At 42.6% G+C, this 24,220-nt stretch overlaps 1 protein-coding gene across 7 annotated transcripts in view; it reads right to left on the bottom strand.

The window, feature by feature from the left end:
* LOC106586176 (protein TANC1) overlaps nt 1-24,220 on the bottom strand; it is a 279,123-nt gene that overhangs the window by 108,499 nt on the left and 146,404 nt on the right. For 5 of the 7 annotated variants that reach the window (XM_014173125.2, XM_014173124.2, XM_014173128.2 and 2 more), the window contains 2 exons: nt 13,984-14,123; nt 6,352-6,574 (listed from right to left, as the gene is read on the bottom strand). In XM_014173125.2, coding sequence (XP_014028600.2) covers nt 6,352-6,574; nt 13,984-14,123 — 363 coding nt within the window. The remainder of the gene's footprint in view (nt 1-6,351; nt 6,575-13,983; nt 14,124-24,220) is intronic. The other 2 variants (XM_014173126.2, XM_014173131.2) reach the window with 1 other exon arrangement.

Here is a 24,220-nt window from a genome sequence, read left to right as displayed (position 1 = left end):
TCCGCTAACATCAAGGCGGTGACCCGATCCTGTAGGTTCATGCTATACAACATTCGCAGAGTACGACCCTGCCTTACACAGGAAGCGGTGCAGGTCCTAATCCAGGCACTTGTCATCTCCTGTCTGGATTACTGCAACTCCCTGTTGGCGGGGCTCCCTGCCTGTGCCATTAAACCCCTACAACTCATCCAGAACGCCGCAGCCCGTCTGGTGTTCAACCTTCCCAAGTTCTCTCACATCACCCCGCTCCTCCGCACACTCCACTGGCTTCCAGTTGAAGCTCGCATCTGCTACAAGACCATGGTGCTTGCCTACGGAGCTGTGAGGGGAACGGCACCTCCGTACCTTCAGGCTCTGATCAGGCCCTACACCCAAACAAGGGTCAGGCCCTACACCCCCCCCCCAAAAAAGATATAGATGTACTATTGTAAAGTGGTTGTTCCACTGGATAGAATAAGGTGAATGCACCAATTTGTAAGTCGATCTGGATAAGAGCGTCTGCTAAATGACGTAAATGTAAATGTAAAAACCCTTGAATGAGTAGGTGTGTCCAAACTTTGACTGGTACTGTGTATCCCAAAAAATTATGCTGATTCAGAATTTTGACTGGCTGAGAAACACTGCCTGCCTGTCTGTCTCGTTCTGACTCTCATCACGTTCATTAGTATGGGACAGCGGGAGATCACATTTGAATATTGAAACAATGTTGCAAATGTCGGTGAGACAGACAGCAAGGTATAATCAAATCTCCGCTGTTGAAAACTAAATGTTAGCGTAAAAGAAATGTGAGATAATGTCTAGATGCTTTTTAATAATAAAAAAATATATATATTTTACCTTTTATTTAACTAGGCAAGTCATTTTTAGAGTGGAGATCAAGTTTATAAATTGCCTGGCTGAGATGATGAGATAGTGAAATGCGCAGTCAGATGGAACAGAGTAAATGGGCATTTTAACATCATAGATTTAGCCGGTGGCAACTTGTGGAATAGACACCGGCTGGAATGCGGTTTTAACCAATAACCAATCAGGATTAGACCCACCTGTTGTATAAAACATTAATAACTTGTCATGACCATTAATTACAACATGAATAACTGCTTATGACCATTCCTATGACCCTCTTAAGTCCCCTCCTTGCGATGCCCTCCCTCCATCGGCCCCACCCCACAACAGCAGCTGCAGGTTTTCATATGTCAACACACACTCTGCAGTAGGCTCCATACCATCCCACCCAACGTGCTGTTTAAAAACCAGCCAAATTAATATGGGTTTTTGAAGTAAATGATTCCTTGCGTTCTCTTATCCTGCTTCTTCCACAGTCCGTTTCAACCACTTCAAAGGTCCTGACTACTATTCATCAGAGCTGGGAATCAGTCTCATGGACACAACATCTATGTCCCGAATGGCACCCTGTTCCCTACATAGTGCACTATTTTTGACCAGAGCCCTATGAAATAGGGTGCCATTAGGAACGCAACCTACTTGGCTTCTCCCTGTGCCTTTTAAATAACCCAAGAAGCCCTACTCACTAGGGGGAAGTTCCGGACCAATGTTATAGCTTGTCCTCCGCCGACAAACAGAATTTTGAGTGTTTGAAGGAGAAACCATGAGGCCGCTAGACTTGGCTAGAAGCATTGAGTTCTACAGTACAGATTCCACAGAAGAAAAAGTAGGTCCTAGTGATCTGAAGTGGCCCATATGTATCAAGTGTCTCAGAGTGGGAGCGCTGATCTAGGATCAGTTTTGCCTTGAAGTTCACACTGAATAAGCTGACATGGACAAGGACCTGATCCTAGATCAGCACTTCAAATCTGAGACGCTTAGGCTACATCTCTTGGTCTCAACCTGGGCAGTAGGTACAGTTGAAGTCGGAAGTTTACATACACTTTAGCCAAATACATTTAAACTCAGTTTTTCACAATTCCTGACATTTAATCCTAGTACAAATTCCCTGTCTTAGGTCAGTTAGGATCACCACTTTATTTTAAGAATGTGAAATGTCAGAATAATAGTAGAGAGAATTATTTATTTCAGCTTTTATTTCTTTCATCACATTTCCAGTGGGTCAGAAGTTTACATACACTCAATTAGTATTTGGTAGCATTGCCTTTAAATCGTTTAACTTGGATCAAATGTTTTGGGTAGCCTTCCTCAAGCTTCCCACAATAAATTGGGTGAATTTTGGCCCATTCCTCCTGACAGAGCTGGTGTAATGGAGTCAGGTTTGTAGGCCTCCTTGCTCGCACACGCTTTTTCAGTTCTGCCAACACATTTTCAATGGGATTGAGGTCAGGGTTTTGTGATGCCACTCCTATACCTTGACTTTGTTGTCCTTAAGCCATTTTGCCACAACTTTGGAAGTATGCTTGGGGTCATTGTCCATTTTGAAGACCCTTTTGCGACCAAGCTTTAACTTCCTGACTGACGTCTTGAGATGTTGCTTCAATATATCCACATAATTTTCCATGCTAATCATGCCATCTATTTTGTGAAGTGCACTCGTCCCTCCTGCAGCAAAGAACCCCCACAACATGATGCTGCCACCCCCATGCTTCACGGTTGGGATGGTGTTCTTCGGCTTGCAAGCAAATCAAATCAAATGTATTTATATAGCCCTTCTTACATCAGCTGATATATCAAAGTGCTGTACAGCAACCCAGCCTGAAACCCCAAACAGCAAGCAATGCAGGTGTAGAAGCACGGTGGCTAGGAAAAAATCCCTAGAAAGGCCAAAACCTAGGAAGAAACCTAGAGAGGAACCAGGCTATGAGGGGTAGCCAGTCCTCATTTTCTGGAATTTTCCAAGCTGTTTGAAGGCACAGTCAACTTAGTGTATGTAAACTTCTGACCCACTGGAATTGTGACATAGTGAATTACAAGTTAAATAATCTGTCTGTAAACAATTGTTAGAAAAATTACTTGTGTCATGCACAAAGTAGATGTCCTAACCGACTTGCCAAAACTATAGTTTGTTAACAAGAAATGTGTGGAGTGGTTGAAAAACAAGTTTTAATGACTTCAACCTAAGTGTATGTAAACTTCCAACTTCAACTGTATGTAGGCAGTAGCTGGACACGGCACAGCGCTATTCACACTGCTTTACAATGGCAGATACAATATCACAGCCAGCATGAATTATTTAGCAGCTATGATATTGCACAGGGGGGTTAGGAGGAATATGAGTCACAGTTATCAATTATGTCAACAGCAGCACAGGATTTGCATTTGGGAGATGAAAAGTATTACTGCCAACCAACCAAGTCTGTCTTGGCCACAAAATGGTACAAAAAGGTTGAAACACTGGTGAAACAGCTCACGATTTCAGCAGAGGCTATTGCCACAGGTCTTTTTCCTTCATTTTATTTTGCTCTAGGTCAAATTTGTCTACTTGGATGAATGTACAATAGGGAATAGTTAACTGCTTTGTCACGGCTGTTTAAAGGATCGGACCAAGGCGCAGCGTGTTTGTAGTTCCACATATTTATTATTATTATTGTGAAACGTTGCAATACACCAAATACTTGAAATAACAAAACAACAAAACCGTGACGCAGAGAGAAATACACACTACTCACAAATTAACAACCCACAAACACAAGTGGAAAAACCCCCTACATAAATATGATCTCCAATTAGAGACAACAAGAACCGGCTGCCTCTAATTGGAGATCATCCCAACAACCCCAACATACAATGGGGGGGAAAAAGTATTTGATCCCCTGCTGATTTTGTACGTTTGCCCACTGATAAAGAAAGGATCAGTCTATCATTTTAATGGTAGGTTTATTTGAACAGTGAGAGACAGAATAACAACAACAAAAATCCAGAAAAACGCATGTCAAAAATGTTATGAATTGATTTGCATTTTAATGAGGGAAATAAGTATTTGACCCCCTCTCAATTAGAAAGATTTCTGGCTCCCAGGTGTCTTTTATACAGGTAACGAGTGGAGATTAGGAGCACATTCTTAAAGGGAGTGCTCCTAACCGCAGCTTGTTACCTGTATAAAAGACACCTATCCACAGAAGCAATCAATCAGACTCCAAACTCTCCACCATGGCCAAGACCAAAGAGCTCTCCAAGGACGTCAGGGACAAGATTGTAGACCTACACAAGGCTGGAATGGGCTACAAGACCATCGCCAAGCAGCTTGGTGAGAAGGTGACAACATTTGGTGCGATTATTCGCAAATGGAAGATACACAAATAAGAACTGTCAATATCACTCGGCCTGGGGCTCCATGCAAGATCTCACCTCGTGGGGTTGCAATGATCATGAGAACGGTGAGGATTCAGCCCAGAACTACATGGGAGGATCTTGTCAATGATTTCAAGGCAGCTGGGACCATAGTCACCAAGAAAACAATTGGTAACACACTACGCTGTGAAGGACTGAAATCCTGAAGCGCCCGTAAGGTCCCCCTGCTCAAGAATACATATACATGTCCGTCTGAAGTTTGCCAATGAACATCTGAATGATTCAGAGGACAACTGGTGAAAGTGTTGTAGTCAGATGAGACCAAAATGGAGCTCTTTGACATCAACTCAACTCGCCGTGTTTGGAGGAGGAGGAATGCTGCCTATGACCCCAAGAACACCATCTCCACCGTCAAACATGGAGGCGGAAACATTATGCTTTGGGGGTGTTTTTCTGCTAAGGGGACAGGACAACTTCACCGCATCAAAGGGACGATGGACGGGGCCATGTACCATAAAATCTTGGGTGAGAACCTCCTTCCCTCAGCCAGGGCATTGAAAATGGGTCGTGGATGGGTTTTCCAGCATGACAATGACCTAAAACACACGTCCAAGGCAACAAAGGAGTGGCTCAAGAAGAAGCACATTAAGGTCCTGGAGTGGCCTAGCCAGTCTCCAGACCTTAATCCCATAGAAAATCTGTGGAGGGAGCTGAAGGTTCGAGTTGCCAAACGTCAGCCTCGAAACCTTAATGACTTGGAGAAGATCTGCAAAGAGGAGTGGGACAAAATCCCTCCTGAGATGTGTGCAAACCTGGTGGCCAACTACAAGAAACATCTGACCTCTGTGATTGCCAACAAGGGTTTTGCCACCAAGTACTAAGTCATGTTTTGCAGAGGGGTCAAATACTTATTTCCCTCATTAAAATGCAAACCATTTTATAACATTTTTGACATGCGTTTTTCTGGATTTTTGTTGTTGTTGTCTCTCACTGTTCAAATAAACCTACCATTAAAATTATAGACTGATCATTTCTTTGTAAGTGGGCAAACGTACAAAATCAGCAGGGGATCAAATACTTTTTTCCCCACTGTAGAAATAGAAACCTAGAAACCCACATAGAAACAGATAACCAGAAAACCACCCAAAAACACCCCCTGTCACGCCCTGACCTACTCTACTATAGAAAATGACATCTTACAAGGGTCAGGATGTGACATGCTTTGTTCTATTTTGGTCCAAATCAACTGGAGCCTTGAAAAAAGTATGTCAATAACCAGACAAAAAACGTGTTTTTTAGTCATGAACATTGTTGCATGACTAGCATTTTCGGCCAATAAAAACGGTACAATTCAGAATTCCGAATGGATTTCTAGTAGATTTGACAGTCCCTGCAACCTATAAGCAGAAATCACAAAGGAGTTGAATACAGTGATAACCCATCTTCCTGTCAGCACATGTAAATCCCCAAATCTCCTAAAGCCCCTGTTAGTAGAGGAACAGAACAGCCACATGTTGTTGGAGCGTTCAACCACCACTACTCTTTAATACTGTACACACCACTAACAGCGCAATGCAACACTGCTTTCTTCTCCACGATGAGTCTGTATTTGCCTTCCTCCCTCTTGTAGAATGCAAACATATTCTGACCGTTCCGATTGGTCCCAGAAACCGACGGGTTGGGACAGAGCCGGCCTACATGATGACACGGTCAACTTTGATACTCTGATTGGTAGAGTAGCAGAATCAAATTCAGGATGAGTTATCAGGCAATAAAACAGTAAAACGATCAAAGATTTTGGAGAAGATGAATGTATATAGTCCATATGAATAATGATAGATTGGATTTATCAGGGTAATGCAGACCCTGTTGAGATTGTTGACGATGCTAGTCTCATGAGACACAAGAGGCATGGAGGACAATCTAGGTCCATTCTTGTGGGCATTGTGCAGAATGTGAATAGTAAGTGATGAGGAAAGGCTGAGTGCTGGGGACTGAGTAACTGATTGAGTGGATGGGTGAGTGAGACTGTCCTTAATGGCACCCTATTCCCTATAGTGCACAACCTTTGACCAGAAGGGCCCTGGTCAAAAGTAGTGCACTGCATAGGGAATAAGGTTCCGATTGAGACGCAACCCGAGTGTCTCTCACCTATGATCCCGCTGTCCTTGCTCTCGAGCGTGGAGCTGGGGCTGGCGATGGTTCCACAGGGGCTGGAGTGACTCAGAGGAGTTTTGCTGTGACCGCTGCTGCTGTGTCTGAGGCTGTGGCTGGCGTTGCTGTTCAGGGTGGAGCACGGGCTCTCTGTGCAGGGGGACGCCGTGCTACTGGTCAGACTGGAGCAGGGACTGATACCCTGACTAGTCACTGAGCACTGGAAAGGAGAAACACATTTTATTTAGTTTTATTGATCCCACATGGCAGTCAAATATAAACTCAGCAAAAAAAGAAACGTCCTCTCACTGTCAACTGCGTTTATTTTCAGCAAACTTAACATGTGTAAATATTGTATGAACATAAGATTCAACAACTGAGACATAAACTGAACAAGTTCCACCGACTGTGACTAACAGAAATGAAATAATGTGTCCCTGAACAAAGGGTGGGGGGGTCAAAAGCAAAAGTAACAGTCAGTATCTGGTGTGGCCACCAGCTGCATTAAGTACTGCAGTGCATCTCCTCCTCATTGACTGCACCAGATTTGTCAGTTCTTGCTGTGAGACGTTACCCCACTCTTCCACCAAGGCACCTGCAAGCGCCCGGACATTTCTGGGGGGGAATGGCCCTAGCCCTCACCCTCCTATCCAACAGGTCCCAGACGTGCTCAATGGGATTGAGATCCGGGCTCTTCGCTGGCCATGGCAGAACACTGACATTCCAGTCTTTCAGGAAATCACGCACAGAGTGAGCAGTATGGCTGGTGGCATTGTCATGCTGAAGGGTCATGTCAGGATGAGAATGCAGGAAGTGTACCACATGAGGGAGGAGGATGTCTTCCCTGTAACGCACAGCGTTGAGATTGCCTGCAATGACAACAAGCTCAGTCCGATGATGCTGTGACACACCGCCCCAGACCATGACGGACCCTCTACCTCCAAATCGATCCCGCTCCAGAGTACAGGCCTCGGTGTAACGCTCATTCCTTCAATGATAAACGTGAATCCGACCATCACCCCTGGTGAGACAAAACCGCGACTCGTCAGTGAAGAGCACTTTTTGCCAGTCCTGTCAGGTCCAGCGACGGTGGGTTCGTGCCCATAGGCGACGTTGTTGCCGGTGATGTCTGGTGAGGACCTGCTTTACAACAGGCCTACAAGCCCTCAGTCCAGCCTCTCAGCCTATTGCAGACAGTCTGAGCACTGATGGAGGGATTGTGCTTTCCTGGTGTAACTCGGGCAGTTGTTATTGCCGTCCTGTACCTGTCCCGCAGGTGTGATGTTCAGATGTACCGATCCTGTGCAGGTGTTGTTACACGTGGTCTACCACTGCGAGGACGATCAGCTGTCCGTCCTGCCTCCCTGTAGAACTGTTTTAGGCATCTCACAGTACGGACATTGCAATTTATTGCCCTGGCCACATCTGCAGTCCTCATGCCTCCTTGCAGCATGCGTAAGGCACGTTCACGCAGATGAGCAGGGACATCTTTCTTTTGGTGTTTTTCATAGTCAGTAGAAAGGCCTCTTTTCATAACTATGACCTTAGTTGCCTACCGTCTGAAAGCTGTTAGTGTCTTAACGACCGTTCCACAGGTGCATGTTCATTAATTGTTTGTTCATTGAAAACAGTGTTAAAACCCTTTACAATGAAGATCTGTGAAGTTATTTGGATTTTTATGAATTATCTTTGAAAGACAGGGTCCTGAAATAGGGACACTTCTTTTTTTGCTGAGTTTATTACTGAAATGCATGGGTATTTACAAAGATAAGGCACATAGGCCTATGAAGTTGTTGTCATCATTGTCCTCATCAACAACAACAACAACAACAACATAATAAAACATGACAACAGAGGAAGAGAAAGAGCAGAGAGTAGAGCGTTGAGCCAAGGAAAGAAAACTACTGCAATCAGTATGAATGGAATCTCATAGCTACAAAGTTTAACAATAAAAACCTGTTCATATTTTTCACTTGGGAATAAAGAGCTTGTCTCCTTATATGGGAGCAGACTGGAAAATATGAGTCAAGTCAACTAGCGTTTTTTTAACCTGAGCAAATAACCCGAATCATGCGCAAGCAATGCAAATTCCTGAGGAAATAAATTAGCAGTTTACATGTGAGCATGACACACAAGCTGAAGGTATGAGCTCGCTCAGTAAACAAAGCGAGGCTTTCAAAACAGCAAACTCAGGCCTAAAACGACTCCAGGACCTGTATATCGGAGTATGAGTGCTGATCCAGGATCAGTTCCCTCCTTTCCATAATATGGAATAGGATTCATTATGATCTAAAAGCTGAAACTGATCCTGACTCCTAGTCTGCGATGGATGATGAATAGGGGCCCAGGCTGTAGACAAGACCTGAGCTAGAACGACTGAATACCAACTTACAATGTAACTACTAACCAGAATAACTCAATCCATGATTGATTACCATGTTCTTCTTACTCAAGAAGTGCTAATGCCACAACCCCAACCTTTAGGTGTGTCCCTTGTATTCTCCTCTCCGCTGCCTCTCTCTCCCTATGCGATTCAGTGTGTAGCCTACGTCAGTATGAGTGCTTTATGGCTGGGTAATTACCGCCTAGAGGTGTGCTACATGCCTACTCCCAAATTACACTTTATTCCCTATTTACTGCACTACATTTGACCAGAGCCCTATGGGTAGTGAACTATATATCTATCTCTATATATCTATCTCTAAGGCCATCAGACTGTTAAACAGCCATCGCTAACATAGAGAGGTTGCTGCCAATATACAGACCCAAATCACCGTCCACTTTAATAAATGGATTTAATAAAGGTATCACTAGTCACTTTAAATAATGCCACTGTAATAATATTTACATATCCTACATTACTCATCTCATATGTATATACTGTATTTAATACCATCTATTGCATCATGCCTATGTCGCACGGCCATCGTTCAACCATATATTTATATGTACATATTCTTATTCCATCCCTTTACATTTGTGTGTATTAGGTAGTTGTTGTGAATTTGTTAGATTATTTGTTAGATATTACTGCACTGTCGGATCTAGAGGCTCAAGCATTTCGCTACACTTGCATTAACATCTGTTAACCATGTGTATGTGACAAATAAAATGTTTGATTTGAATAGGGTGCCATTTGGGACACAGTCCAGGAGCCTTCTAACACTGCCTCACCAAAGGGTTCTGCATGCTAACTCTTCCTCATCTTTTCCCATCTACATCACGATGTCGCACTCTAGCTAAATGGTGATCAGGGTCAAATTCATAACGGAACACAACAACAAAAAATGTTTTGGCAATGGACAACCAGGAGGTAGTCCCTCCCTGTTTCAGTCTGTTTTCTTCCATTTGGTACCTATTGAATAGGACCCATGTAATGTGGAGCAAAGGATAAGGTAACTTACATCACCCAACATACCACGCTTATAACATAATAGCTTAATGGCATTTACTCTAAGGGAGAATTAAACAGACGATGCTTTTAAACTCTGATGGTAAAACAGCAGTGTAGAAGTCAATGGGATAGGGAATAGTTAAAGGTCATGCACAGTCAAAATCACGTTTTGACTAAAGTTGTATCATAAAGTTACTGGTCCCCTTCCCCCATGTCAAACACCTTGATTCGGGAGGCCGGATTATTAAGGGATTTTGTGGCGTCAAAAATCTCAAATTTTAATACACCAATGGTAAAGTCTTATTCTCTTACCTAATTTAAATAAGTACCACCTTGTAACCAACATCGCAGAAGGCGTGTTTGCAGAGGGGCGTGGTTTACATAGCTCTACTGGTGCCAACATTTGACTGCAGCGTATCAGAAAATATAATTGCAGGTTTCCCATATTCATCTAAGGCAAAGATACTTACAGGTGACCAATTTCAAGAAGCTAGGCGTAGGTCACTACTTCATCACTACTTCAAAGGAGAGGCATTTGAACGTATTTGAATTTATTTTTATCAAAATGCATTTTATGGATAAAATGCCTTCTGGAACATATAAACTTTCATGTGCCTTGATAACATACTTATATGCCATCTGTAAATTCAAATATATTTGTTTAAATGACGAGCCTGGTTGGTTTAGCCACGGAAAAAGTCAGGAACCTTCCCGCTAGCATGCTGAGAGATGAGTTTGTATTGGTCTGCCATTTAGCACATTTCTGTCTATAACATGAGCTGCTCAGTAGGTGTAGATAATCCTTGCTACTGCAGCTTTTTTGAAAGATATAAGGTTAGTCATGGAGAACTATAAAAGGGTTGCTACTGCTCTCAACAACATTGCTGCCCTGAATTTAGCAGGCGCAATCGACAAAAAAAAGTTGTGATGGAAAAGTTGTGATGGACTACTTTCTGCACACGGTCAGTGTGAAACGGAGTGACTTGACACAACAGGCCAAACAAGCTGTAGTTAACTACAAACCAAACGGAAAAGACACACTACCGTGAAGTGTTCATCCATGTATACGGGTAAGAGTCTAGCTACATTTTCAGATATTATACATTTCTAATTTTGTCAGAAAGTTGTTTTTATTGCAAGTTAAAGCGTACTGTTCGCTTGCTAGCGAACATTAGCTTGCTGGCTCGCTAGCTAAAGTTACGTGTATGATCTGTGTAGTAATAAGATTTGTATCTCAGAAACTATTTGCATTCCTAGTTATAGCCTAATGTTAGCTAACTAACTAACATTGAACCTAGTTGGTTAGCTTTAGCTACCTGCAGATTCATACTACAGCATTTCATGCATGGTGACTAGCTATGATAATCCGTTTGGACTGTAACTATGGGCTGGGATTATGGTTTATTGTTTAGATAGCTAGCTACATGTCTAAACAAAAGACTCCACTTCGCCAGTTGATTACATGACCCATCAAGTTAGCCAGGTGTGTCTGGGGGTGATTACGGCAATCTATTGTATTTCATTGACATGTGTACATGTCTAGACAATAGTGACCCATCCACTTAGCTAGATGTGGCTGGTGGGTGGTTATAGCGTTTCTTTCACATGACCCATCAATTTAGACAAATGTGTCTGGGTAAGCATAATCTAATAATTATTAAATATTTAGAAAATATTTTTATCTGGATACTTTCTATTTTTGATATTGCTACCATGCAAATATGCAAGTAACCATTTCACTATACCGTTTACACCTGTATCCTGTGCATGTGACAAATAAACTTAGATTTTATTTGATTAGTTTGTGTTTAACAGAGACGGTAATGTGAAGAACAACATGACCTGCAACAAAGTCAGATTAGGATATAGGCCAAGGACTAGATAGTGTATTTTTACTTGGAGTTTTTCCTTATTGTAGGCTACAACTTTCATCACTTTTAGTCTTTAAATCTTTGGTTATTTACTACACTACCTTACTCATTCTGTTTAGCACATGGCCTCACAAGTGAATCCTTAAAGAGATGGGTGGGGCTAAGGTTAAGAGGGTGTGAACGATGCTGAATAAGACAAAGAAGAGCTCTTCAGTACAGTAGGTGTAACAAAACATTCAAGTGCCATTTTATCAAAAGTGGGGTTACAAGTTCATCAACTATCAAAGCAGAATTACTTCCCCATTGTTCCTCAACTGCAGTGTATGATATACAATTTTGTAGCTCTGAGTCTCTACTTTTATCAATGCAAAAAAAACACCAACTACAAATGTTGCTACAGAAGACCCAACTGAGGTGATGAGGTCACATAGGTTTCCACTTCCATCTGTGTCTGGTGTTAGCTAATAACTGGCCAACTAAGTCTTTAGCCAGCATGGAACAAAAGCGGTTGCATGGACCAAAAGTGGTTGCCCAAAACTGTGATGCAGTTGTCATGTTATTACATCAAGAGACATGTCAAACGGAAGATACATACAAACATCTTGACGTCATTTATATTCATGATATATGAACATTGTCTGGCAGTACAAAACATTAAGGACACCTTCCTAATATTGAGTTGCATTGAGGGATGCTGGCCTATGTTGACACCAATGCTTCCGACAGTTCTGTCAAGTTGGCTGGATATCCTTGGGTGGTGGACCATTCTTGATACACAAGGGAAACTGTGGAGCGTGAAACACGCAGCAGCGTTGCAGTTCTTGACACAACCCGGTGCGCCTGGAACCTATTACTAGACCCCGTTCGAAGGCACTTAAATCCTTTGCCTTGCCCATTCACCATCTGAATGGCACACATACACAATCCATGTCTCAATTGTCTCAATACCAAAAAATCCTTCTTTAACCAGTCTCTTTCCACTTTCATCTACACTGATTGAAGTGGATTTGAGAGGTGACATCAAGAAGGGATCATAGCTTTCACCTGGATTCACCTGGTCAGTCTATGTCATGGAAAGAGCAGGTGTCCTTAATGTTTTGTACACTCAGTGTATATATTTTATGAAAAGTACCCAGACTTTACCCTGTAAAGTTTCAACTGAATGTGTCCAAGATGAACTAGCTAACTAGTTTGATAAACAGTGCTGACAATTCCACTTGGGCTAGCTAGCTAAATTATACAGCCAACCTTTTTTTCCATATTGATGCTGTTACAAAACAGTTGGATAAAACAATCTTTGTGAAACCATGATGTGATGTATGACAGGATTGGATGTTGCATGCAATTTCAATGTTGTTTGAGTTGCTTTGTGTATCAGCAAATTTGCTTGAGATAATCTCACTGCGTCCATGCTGCTTGACATAGGCGTTCTCAAAGAACCGTCAGTCGAGGTGAGCTCCCCGCCCACTCATTCTGTCTTCTCAGACTTCCTGGTAGTTTGCCCCTAAGAGAAAAAGGCTCTTTGGAGCATTTCTATCGGGAAAAATATTGCAGGTGATGTTTTAGTCACTCGAAGGGCTATTTTACATGGGAATTAGAATGACTGCTCGGGGACCTTTAACAGATGATCAATGCCTCCAAATGTTTCTCTCTAAAGCACTGAGAAGAACATCATTCTAGATTGACAAACAACATCACAAAACCAGTGTTACCCTAATTTCTTGGGATTCTCACTTTGACATCTCAACTAATGAATATGATTCACGAAATATAAGCTTCTTAAAAGTGACTTGAATGACCGTTTCTGGGCCAAAATGTGTCAAAGAAGCATGAAGAGGGAAATCATAGGGGTGCTCTGCTCCCTTCCACTGAGCTTCTCATTAATTAGCCAAATGGTCCAAACAAACTGAGCCGAAGACTTGACATAATTCTATTTCTGGAGGTAAGCTTGTACACTTGTGTTACATACTCAAGTGCCCCTGCAAGAGCCACTCAAGTTTGCCTAAGATCATCACACTGGATACCTCAGGCTCATACTCCAACACTAACACACTCGAGCAGTTTAACTAACCAAACATTCACTTAGTTTACAGGCACAAAACATCTCTGAGAACATGTTGATGATAGAGTTTAGAGTTACCCTTATTCGCCGCAATTAGTATCATTTCCGTGGTAGAATTGAGACTTTAATCCAACTCCAAAGAAGCGGGGCATATGCGAGCGCAAGCTGCACCAAAAAAGCATCCTTTCTTCTTTCCCCTCTTTTCACACTCTCTCAACTCCCCTCCCTCCCCTCCCTCCTTCTAGCTCTCTATCTCTGTTGTTGTGCGGCTGCTGCAGCAGCTGCAGGGGGAAATGAAATACCTTCTTTTCATTCTTGTCTTCCATAGGTATGCGAGCCGTGCCCGGGATCCCTTCTCCCAGTAAGAAGCCCAGCCTTGTCATCAGCTCCTGAGTGGCAGGAGAGGAGGAGGAGCTTGGCTCTTTCTCGGCTTGCAGCTCTGCTGTGTGAGAGAAGAGAATTGACTCACGTTAATATTCAAAGGCAGGCCAACCCAGGGAGAGTGACTGGCTCTGCCCCTGCTGCCGTGCTCCACACATGCACAGAAAGACACACACACACACACAGCTGCACGCACGCACACACACACACACACACTGCTGCTGGGGCTGCGCAGGCAGAGAGGAAGGCATACACACTGACAGAGGTGGATACAGCAAGCATGGAGCACAGCACAGTGCAGCTCAGTGCACTACAGAGGCAGTACTCTGCAGGGTTTGCTTGCACAAGTCCAGCCTGCCTGCCTCGTTAGGAATGCTGTGACAGTGTCTGTCTCTCTTCAACAAGTCCAGCGTGCCATTCTACATGATGCAGCTCTCACTCACAGAGCCTCGGAAAATCAATGAAGAACACAATAGTAGAATGGAATAGAAAAGGCTTCACTTTTTGGTTTTAACTGTTGTCTCCTGTCAATGTTACCAAAAAAATAAAACAATTTAAAAAACATTAAAAAAGGATCGCAAAAAAAATCCCTTTTGGAGGATTCCCGGAGTCAGGAGGGAATAAGCAGGAAATCCGGAATCCTCCAAAAAAAGATTTTGGGAAAACCAGGGAATTTATTGAAAGTTCCCAGAATTTTGCAACCCTAGTTTCAACCCCTTGCTATTGTACTTGTGTTGGGTGGACTGCACTATATATTTCTTTGGCATAATTTCACATTGACAGTGTAGGTCTTTATCCTCTTACATGTAGCCTGCTGTATACTTGTCTGCTATGATGTTCCAAAGAATGTACATTGGTTTTCACTGTCAATAAATCATGATCTCACAAAACATTGACTCACAAACACACTGCAAACCAATACATCCACAACTGGGTGATGACGCTGTTATTTTGTATGTACATTACCACAACATGTTAATGAGGAGCCAGGGGGATATGGGCTCCACATATGATGGCTGACCATAGAAATAGTCTGATATGATAATTATTAGTATTTATATGGGGCTGACAACCCTGCCACCCCACCCCTAAGGGCAGTGGGGAGGCCTGGGGTACAATAAATCATTATACTGCATTCTGTCAGCACCTCCCCCTCCCCTCTCTCTTCCAGTTATTAATAATGCTGGCAGTCCATCTGATTAAATACAAACCCGTCCAGCCACATAATATACTGCCAAGACGTAATGAAGTCAAAACTAATGCCACCACACACACACACACACACACACACACACACACACACACACACACACACACACACACACACACACACACACACACACACACACACACACACACACACACACACACACACACACACACACACACACACACACACACACATTTACAAGGGACGCAAGAAGAATCCAACCATTATATTCTAATATGAAATCTGCTGATGGATGCAATGTAGAATGATTTGATTGAATGCAAAACAAGACTGACCCCGCAACAGAAACCACTCAACCACCATGAACATGTTTACTTCTCTACTCCCAAGACATTCCCTTACAAACTGTGTATTACTATTGTATTATCTATAGGAACAAATGCTACACCATATTGGTTGAGTGGGAGGATGTTCCAAACATAGAAACAGAATGAAGCAATTCTATTTCTATGATTCCAACCTGATTGAGGGTCAAGAGGAGAAATCCAGCAGAAGGATACATTTGGTAAAACGGAGAGGAGGAGAGAGGAGGAGAGAGGGAGGGGAAGAGAGAAATTATGGAAAATCTCATTACTCTCCTCCCTTAAGGAATTAACCAAGGAGACCCACTCCACCAACGCACACGAGCTCCCTCTCTCCTCCACTTCCACTCCACCCCTCTCCCCTCTTTTGCCCTCTAACTCACTTCATTTCACTGCCTTCAAATCAAAATCAAACCAAGTTTGATTGGTTGCATACAAATATTGAGCAGATGTTATTGCGGGTATAGGGAAATGCTTGTGTTCCTAGCTGCAACAGTGCAGTAATATCTAACAATTCACAACAATACACACAGGTCTAAAAGTAAAATAATGGAATATAATATTCGGACCAGCAATGTCGGAGTCCGAAGTATAAATATATATATACATATATATATATATATATATATAACATATATATATATATATATATATATATGGGATGTATAGACATTATGGACAGTATGCGGATAGAATATTTAGTATATCTGAAGAATACATAGGATAGAAAAGTACTGTGTACAGTTGAAGTCGGAAGTTTACATACACTTAGGTTGGAGTCATTAAAACTCATTTTTCAACCACTCCACAAATTTCTTGTCAACAAACTATAGCTTTGGCAAGTCGGTTGGGACATCTACTTTGTGCATGACACAAGTAATTTTTCCAACAATTGTTTACAGACAGATTATTTCACTTATAATTCACTGTATCACAATTCCAGTGGGTGAGAAGTTTACATTCACTAAGTTGACTGTGCCTTTCAACAGCTTGGAAAATTCCAGAAAATGATGTCATGGCTTTAGAAGCTTCTGATAGGCTAATTGACATAATTTGAGTCAATTGGAGATGTACCTGTAGATATATTTCAAGGCCTACCTTCAAACTCAGTACCTCTTTGCTTGACATCATGGGAAAATCAAAAGAAATCAACCAAGACCTCCCCCCAAAAATTGTAGACCTCCACAAGTCTGGTTGATCCTTGGGAGAAATTTTGAAACGCCTGAAGGTACCATGTTCATCTGTACAAACAATAGTACGCAAGTATAAACACCATGGGACCACGCAGCCGTCATAACGCTCAGGAAGGAGATGCGTTCTGTCTACCTGAGATGAACGTACTTTGGTGCGAAAAGGGCAAATCAATCCCAGAACAACAGCAAATGACCATGTGAAGATGCTGGAGGAAACAGGTACAAAGGTATCTATATCCACAGTAAAATTTGTCCTATATCGACATAACCTGAAAGGCCGTTCAGCAAGGAAGAAGCCACTGCTCCAAAACTGCCATAAAAAAGCCAACTACGGTTTGCAACTGCACATGGGGACAAAGATCGTAATTTTTTGAGAAATGTCCTCTAGTCTGATGAAACAAAAATAGAACTGTTTGGCCATAATGACCATCGTTATGTTTGGAGGAAAAAGGGGGAGGCTTGCAAGCCGAAGAACACCATCCAAACCGTGAAACACGAGGGTGGCAGCATCATGTTGTGAGGGTGCTTTGCTGCAGGAGGGACTGGTGCACTTCATAAAATAGATGGCATCATTAGGGAGGAAAATGATGTGGATATATTGAAGCAACATCTCAAGACATCAGTCGCAAATGGGTCTTTCAAGCGGACAATGACCCCAAGCATACTTCTAAAGTTGTGGCAAAATGGCTTAAGGACAAAAAAGTATTGGAGTGGCCATCACAAAGCCCTGACCTCAATCCTATAGAAAATGTGTAGAAAGAAATGAAAAAGTGTGTGCGGGCAAGGAGGCCTATAAACCAGACTCAGTTACACCAGCTCTGTCAGGATGAATGGGCCAAAATTCACCCAATTTATTTTTGGCTACCCAAAACGTTTGACCCAAGTTAAACAATTTAAAGGCAATGCTACCAAATACTAATTGAGTGTATGTAAACTTCTGACCCACTGGGAATGTGATGAAAGAAATAAAAGCTGAAATAAATAATTCTCTCTACTATTATTCTGACATTTCACATTCTTAAAATAAAGTGGTGATCCTAACTGACCTAAGACAGGGAATTATTACTAGGATTAAATGTCAGGAATTGTGAAAAACTGAGTTTAAATGTATTTGGCTAAGGTGTATGTAAACCTCAGACTTCAACTGCATATACAGAAATAGTTGAATAGGATGGCATTGACTAGAATACAGTATATAGAAATGGAATGAGTAAAACAGTACGTAAACATTATTAAAGTGACCAGTGTTCCATTATTAAAGTGACCAGTGATTGCATGTCTATGTACACAGGGCAGCATCAATGTGGCACCATCATAGGATGCCACCTTTCCAACAAGTCAGTTTGTCACATGTTCACCCTGCTAGAGCTGCCCCAGTTAACTGTAAGTGCTGTCATTGTGAAGTGGAAATGTCTAGGAGCAACAACGGCTCAGCCGCAAAGTGGTAGGCCAAACAAGCTCACAGAACGGGACTGTCGAGTGCTGAAGAGCATAAAAATCGTCTGTCCTCTGTTGCAACACTCACTACCGAGTTCCAAACTGCCTCTGGAAGCAACGTCAGCACAAGAACTGTTCATCGGGAGCTTCATGAAATGGGTTTCCATGGCCGAGCAACCGCACACAAGCCTAAGATCACCATGCACAATGCCAAGCGTCAGCTTGCCGCCATTGGACTTTGGAGCAGTGTAACCCCACCCGACCCCTTTTAGTAGGCTAACCTATACATTGATCATTGGTCATGTAACTGCTGGGCAAGGAGAGATGTAAGTGTAAGGATATGTCCCAAACGGCACCTTATTCCCTACCTAGTGCACTACTTCTGACCAGGGCCCATAGAGTGTCCCATAAGACTCTGTTAATAAATAATAGGCCTGTGAACTACTGACTTTCCTTTGAATACTGCTGTCTATAAACTGCTGCATTGACATTAATATCATTCACCCCGTTTAAACAGCTGGTATATTTTTGTATTTTGATTTTGAAAGTAACATTTGAACATACTTGGAAAAACTAAATGATGCATTTGGGAGGCTAATCAAGCTAATTGCAGAAAGGAAAGGGTAAAGAGTGACCTTGATTTCAGAGGTAAAAACAAACTGATAAAACCTGATCGGAATACAATAAACATACAGATTGTTCCAGGAACAAATGATTCAACAACTAAAATCTGAGTAAATTGTAGCACAAAAGCTGCATGCTAAATGTGTGTAAATGCATGCAGCTGGTGCTCCTGGACCCCCCAGCAGTGTTCAATATAATGGCAGTACAAAGCATGTCAACTTCACATCAAAGAAACCAAACCTATTGACGTCACTGCATTTATTTAGGGTGTCCAATCAACAATGAACAATGGGTCAAATAATATGTTAATTGTTTAGATAATCCTCAAAGAAAACCAAAGGTCCAAACCTCATGTCTCTATTATAAACCGTTCAAAATTTAAGGGCGGCTAAATCAGGCCAGACCAAAACAATTTGTCATAAATCAGGAAACCGTCAGCTAGGCTAGACGCTGTGCGAGAATTAAGGCTACCAGACAGGCTTACCATTGAACTCGTCATCTTTCTTCTCTCTGTTCATATTCATGTGAAGATCCTGTTCTATTTCAAAGACTTCTCACAAAAACAAGCGTATCTCTGTGAAATGTCAATGGAGCACTGAGCGTATTCCAAGCTTTTCATTTTCAAAACCTTTTACATTTAATTCTGCTCATGTCTTGTTAATTTTGTTATTTGCTACCTGCAGAAACAATGTGGAAGACACAACCATAAAAAATGTAAAATCCTCAAAAGTATTTAAAGCTGCAATGCTCTGTCAACAGAGCTCAGTGCTTATTATCGGATGTATTAGGTTACGAAATCTGACTTGCTGGATATAATGTAATGATATGTTAGAGAAAGACCTCACTGAACGATTCAGAACATGAAGAATCATATTTGTCTTGGTTAGGGTTTCAAAGGGTCGGAAACTTTCCAGTAAATGTCTGGAAATTTAGCGAAAACTTTCCATGGGAAGTCAAGCCAGGGAATTTTGCGAATTTTGCTTAAATTCATTAAAAAAAAGTTAGCTTATAACAGTAAACCTTTTTTGTGGGATACAAATAAGGCAATTCTGTCTTGTGGCATATTTTGGTTAAACTATCCCCAATTTAATGGAATTGCAACCCTCTTCTGTCACGGACCCCCCCCCCCCCCGGTACTGCTGCTCATTCTGTTCACCAGTTCCGGAGGTCGACGTCACCGGCCTTCTAGGCTTCACTGAACTGGATTCATTATCATCAACCCCGGACTGTCTTGTCTGATTACGCACACCTGGTTCCCATTTCCCCTGATTAGTACAGTATGATATATATGTTCCCTCTTTCCCCATTGTCCTTGTCAGGTATTGTTCCCATGTCTGTTGGTTGTGTGAGTACCATTGTGCTGTTTCAGCTTTTGTGCTGCGTGTTTTGTGCATTGTGTATTACGGGTCTTGTCCCGTGTCGTTCTTCGAGGTTTACCCTCGCTCTTTTGATTAGGTACATCCCAGTGTTTTGTATACGTGTTTGTTTTGGGTGTATTAAAAACCCCTAGTATGTATCCCTGTGCCTGTCTCCAAATCCTTTATACCAGCGTGAAATCTGCAGGCACAGTGCAATCTTCCATCACATGTACAGCTGATTCTCAAGATCTTGCACACTAATGAGATGCTATTGAGCCCACACTACTACACTGTCTGAGCCAAGGACTACATGCTTTCTGGTAAGTTTTGATTACAATACTGGGTGGGGTGAATATATTTTATGTGACATACATGATTTTTTTGTTAACAAGTAAACAGTAGCCTACAGCAAAGTGTGTTTAAATCATTTCTAACTTGTTAACAATTTCTGATAGTTAGTTTTTGCTACCATGTGGGTTTTAGCTTGCTTGAGCCTGCTAACTGAGTGTTAATTCACCTGTTTCCATACATGTTTCATTTTAAAACATTTATCTTACAAAGGAGTTGTTTAATCTAACTGCTTAACTATAATATCTATACATGGATTTTTTTACATATTTTTGAACAATTATTTTCTAATCTTTACAGGAAAATGCCACAGGCACTATCTGATGTGTGGAGACATTTCACTGCAGCTAATGTAGAAGGAAACACTGTGTACATTTGCAAATACTGTGCCAAATCATATGTGAAGAATGCAACAAAGATGCAGAACCATCTGGCCAAGTACATAAAGTTCCCTCAAGGCTCACAACAAGCAACCTCTGACAAAAGTCTCTACTTCTATTCGAGGTGAAAATGATGAATGAGACACCTTATCGATAGCAACAGCTAGTGGTCCTCCTGGATTCAGAACTTTTTTTGACTCAATGGAGGAATGTAGTCAGAAAATGCTGATGAATGTCTTGCTTGAGCTGTGTATGCAACTGGTTCACATCTGATGCTCACAGGCAATGTGTATTGGAAGAGATTTCTGAATGTTCTTCGCCCAGCATACACCCCTCCAACCAGACATGCTTTATCTACTAATTTGCTGGATGAAGAGTTCAACAGAGTTCAAGTGAAGGTCAAGCAAATCATAGAGAAAGCAGACTGTATTGCAATCATCTCTGATGGGTGGTCGAATGTTCGTGGGCAAGGAATAATTAACAACATCATCTCCAACCTTCAACCAGTATTCTACAAGAGCACAAGGGACAACAGACACACCGGTCTCTATATTGCAGATGAGCTGAAGGCAGTCATCAATGACCTTTGACCACAGAAGGTATTTGCACTGGTGACAGACAATGCTGCGAACATGAAGGCTGCTTGGTCTAAAGTAGAGGAGTCCTACCCTCACATCACACCATTGGCTTTGCTGCTCATGCATTGAATCTGCTCCTCAAGGACACATTGGCACTGAAAACAATGGATACACTCTACAAGAGAGCCAAGGAAATGGTTAGGTATGTGAAGGGTCATCAAGTTATAGCAGCAATCTACCTCACCAAGCAAAGTGAGAAGAATAAGAGCACCACATTGAAGCTGCCCAGCAACACCCGTTGGGGTGGTGTTGTCATCATGTTTGACAGCCTCCGAGGGGAAGGAGTCTCTCCAAGAAATGGCCATATCACAGTCTGCCGATATGGACAGCTCCATCAAGAGGATCCCCCTGGATGATGTATTTTGACAGTGGTAAGCAGCCTGAAACTCCTGAAACCTATAGCAGAAGCCATTGCATGGATTGAGGGAGACAATGCCATCCTGTCTGATGTTCAGACTCTGCTTGCAAATGTAAGAGAAGAAATCCGTACTGCCCTGCCCACTTCACTGTTGCTCCAAGCAGAGGAAACTGCAGGAAGACTTCTGCCTGAAGCCCATACACGCCTCAACGTACATGTTGGACCCCAAGTATGCTGGCAAGAGCATCCTGTCTGGTGCAGAGATCAACAAGGCCTATGGTGTCATCACTATCGTGTCTCGCCACCTTGGCCTGGATAAGGGCAAGTTTCTTGGCAGTCTGGCGAAGTACACTTCCATGCAACGGCTTTGGGATGGAGATGCAATATGGCAGTCGTACCAACACTCAGCCACCTGGTGGAAGGGACTTTGTGGATCTAAGGCTCTTTCCCCTGTTGCCTCCATCATCCTCCAAATCCCACCAATATCAGCCGTCCAGAACGCAACTGGTCATGTTTGGAACACACACACCAAAGCACACAACAGGCTGACCAATACAAGGTTGAAAAATTGGTGGCAATGTGGGCAAATTTGAGGCTTTTTGAGCTTGACAATGAGCCCTCCTCAACAAGGTTGGAAAGTGACAGTGAAGATGAGGCCTCAGAGTCTGATGTTCAAGAGGTAGACATTGAGGAGGTCCAGGGAGAAGACATGGAAGCCTTAGAGGAAGACAACCAAAGCTTTAGTTTCTAGACTGTCATTTTACAGATGTATGTTGAAAACATTTTTGGGAGATGCGATGGATCGTTGGGGATCATTCAATATTCCCTTTCTTTTGTTGTTCAGTGAAATCATTCCATGTGAAGAATCAACTCATTGAATTAAAGTTCAATTCATAACTTAATAGTTTTTTTTATTTCCATTGGAAGGATTGAATCATTTACAATTATTTCTACTTATGATAAGGTAAAAGGTTTATGTTTCTGTCTACATATGATATGGTAAATATATCCAATGCAAAAAAAAAACATTTACATTTAAATGGTATTAATATTAACTTGCATATATTTCCGTTAATTCCCATATATTCCGGTTAATTCCCAAGGAAAGTTTCCACATATGAATATTCCCCATGTGCAACCCTAGTCTTGGTAAAATATACTGCTCAAAAAAATAACACATCCTAGATCTGAATGAATGAAATAATCTTATTAAATACTTTTTTCTTTACATAGTTGAATGTGCTGACAACAAAATCACACAAAAATAATCAATGGAAATCCAATTTATCAACCCATGAAGGTCTGGATTTGGAGTCACACTCAAAATTAAAGTGGAAAACCACACTACAGGCTGATCCAACTTTGATGTAATGTCCTTAAAACAAGTCAAAATGAGGTTCAGTAGTGTGTGTGGCCTCCACGTGCCTGTATGACCTCCCTACAACGCCTGGGCATTCTCCTGATGAGGTGGGGGATGGTCTCCTGAGGGATTTCCTCCCAGACCTGGACTAAAGCATCCGCCAACTCCTGGACAGTCTGTGGTGCAACGTGGCGTTGGTGGATGGAGCGAGACATGATGTCCCAGATGTGCTCAATTGGATTCAGGTCTGGGGAACGGGCGGACCAGTCCATAGCATCAATGCCTTCCTCTTGCAGGAACTGCTGACACACTCCAGCCACATGAGGTCTAGCATTGTCTTGCATTAGGAGGAACCCAGGGCCAACCGCACCAGCATATGGTCTCACAAGGGGTCTGAGGATCTCATCTCGGTACCTAATGGCAGTCAGGCTACCTCTGGCGAGCAAATGGAGGGCTGTGCGGCCCCCCAAAGAAATGCCACCCCACACCATGACTGACCCACCGCCAAACCAGTCATGCTGGAGGATGTTGCAGGCAGCAGAACGTTCTCCACGGCGTCTCCAGACTCTGTCACGTCTGTCACATGTGCTCAGTGTGAACCTGCTTCATCTGTGAAGAGCACAGGGCGCCAGTGGCAAATTTGCCAATCTTGGTGTTCTCTGGCAAATGCCAAACGTCCTGCACGGTGTTGGGCTGAAAGCACAACCCCCACCTGTGGATGTCGGGCCCTCATACCACCCTCATGGAGTCTGTTTCTGACCGTTTGAGCAGACACATGCACATTTGTGGCCTGCTGGAGGTCATTTTGCAGGGCTCTGGCAGTGCTCCTCCTGCTCCTCCTTGCACAAAGGCGGAGGTAGCGGTCCTGCTGCTGGGTTGTTGCCCTCCTACGGCCTCCTCCACGTCTACTGATGTACTGGCCTGTCTCC

The sequence above is a fragment of the Salmo salar genome, chromosome ssa25 (assembly GCF_905237065.1).
Source record: "Salmo salar chromosome ssa25, Ssal_v3.1, whole genome shotgun sequence".
In the NCBI taxonomy this organism is placed as follows: domain Eukaryota; kingdom Metazoa; phylum Chordata; class Actinopteri; order Salmoniformes; family Salmonidae; genus Salmo; species Salmo salar.
Note: the sequence above shows the minus strand (reverse complement) of the source record. Positions and strands in the feature narration are given on the sequence as shown.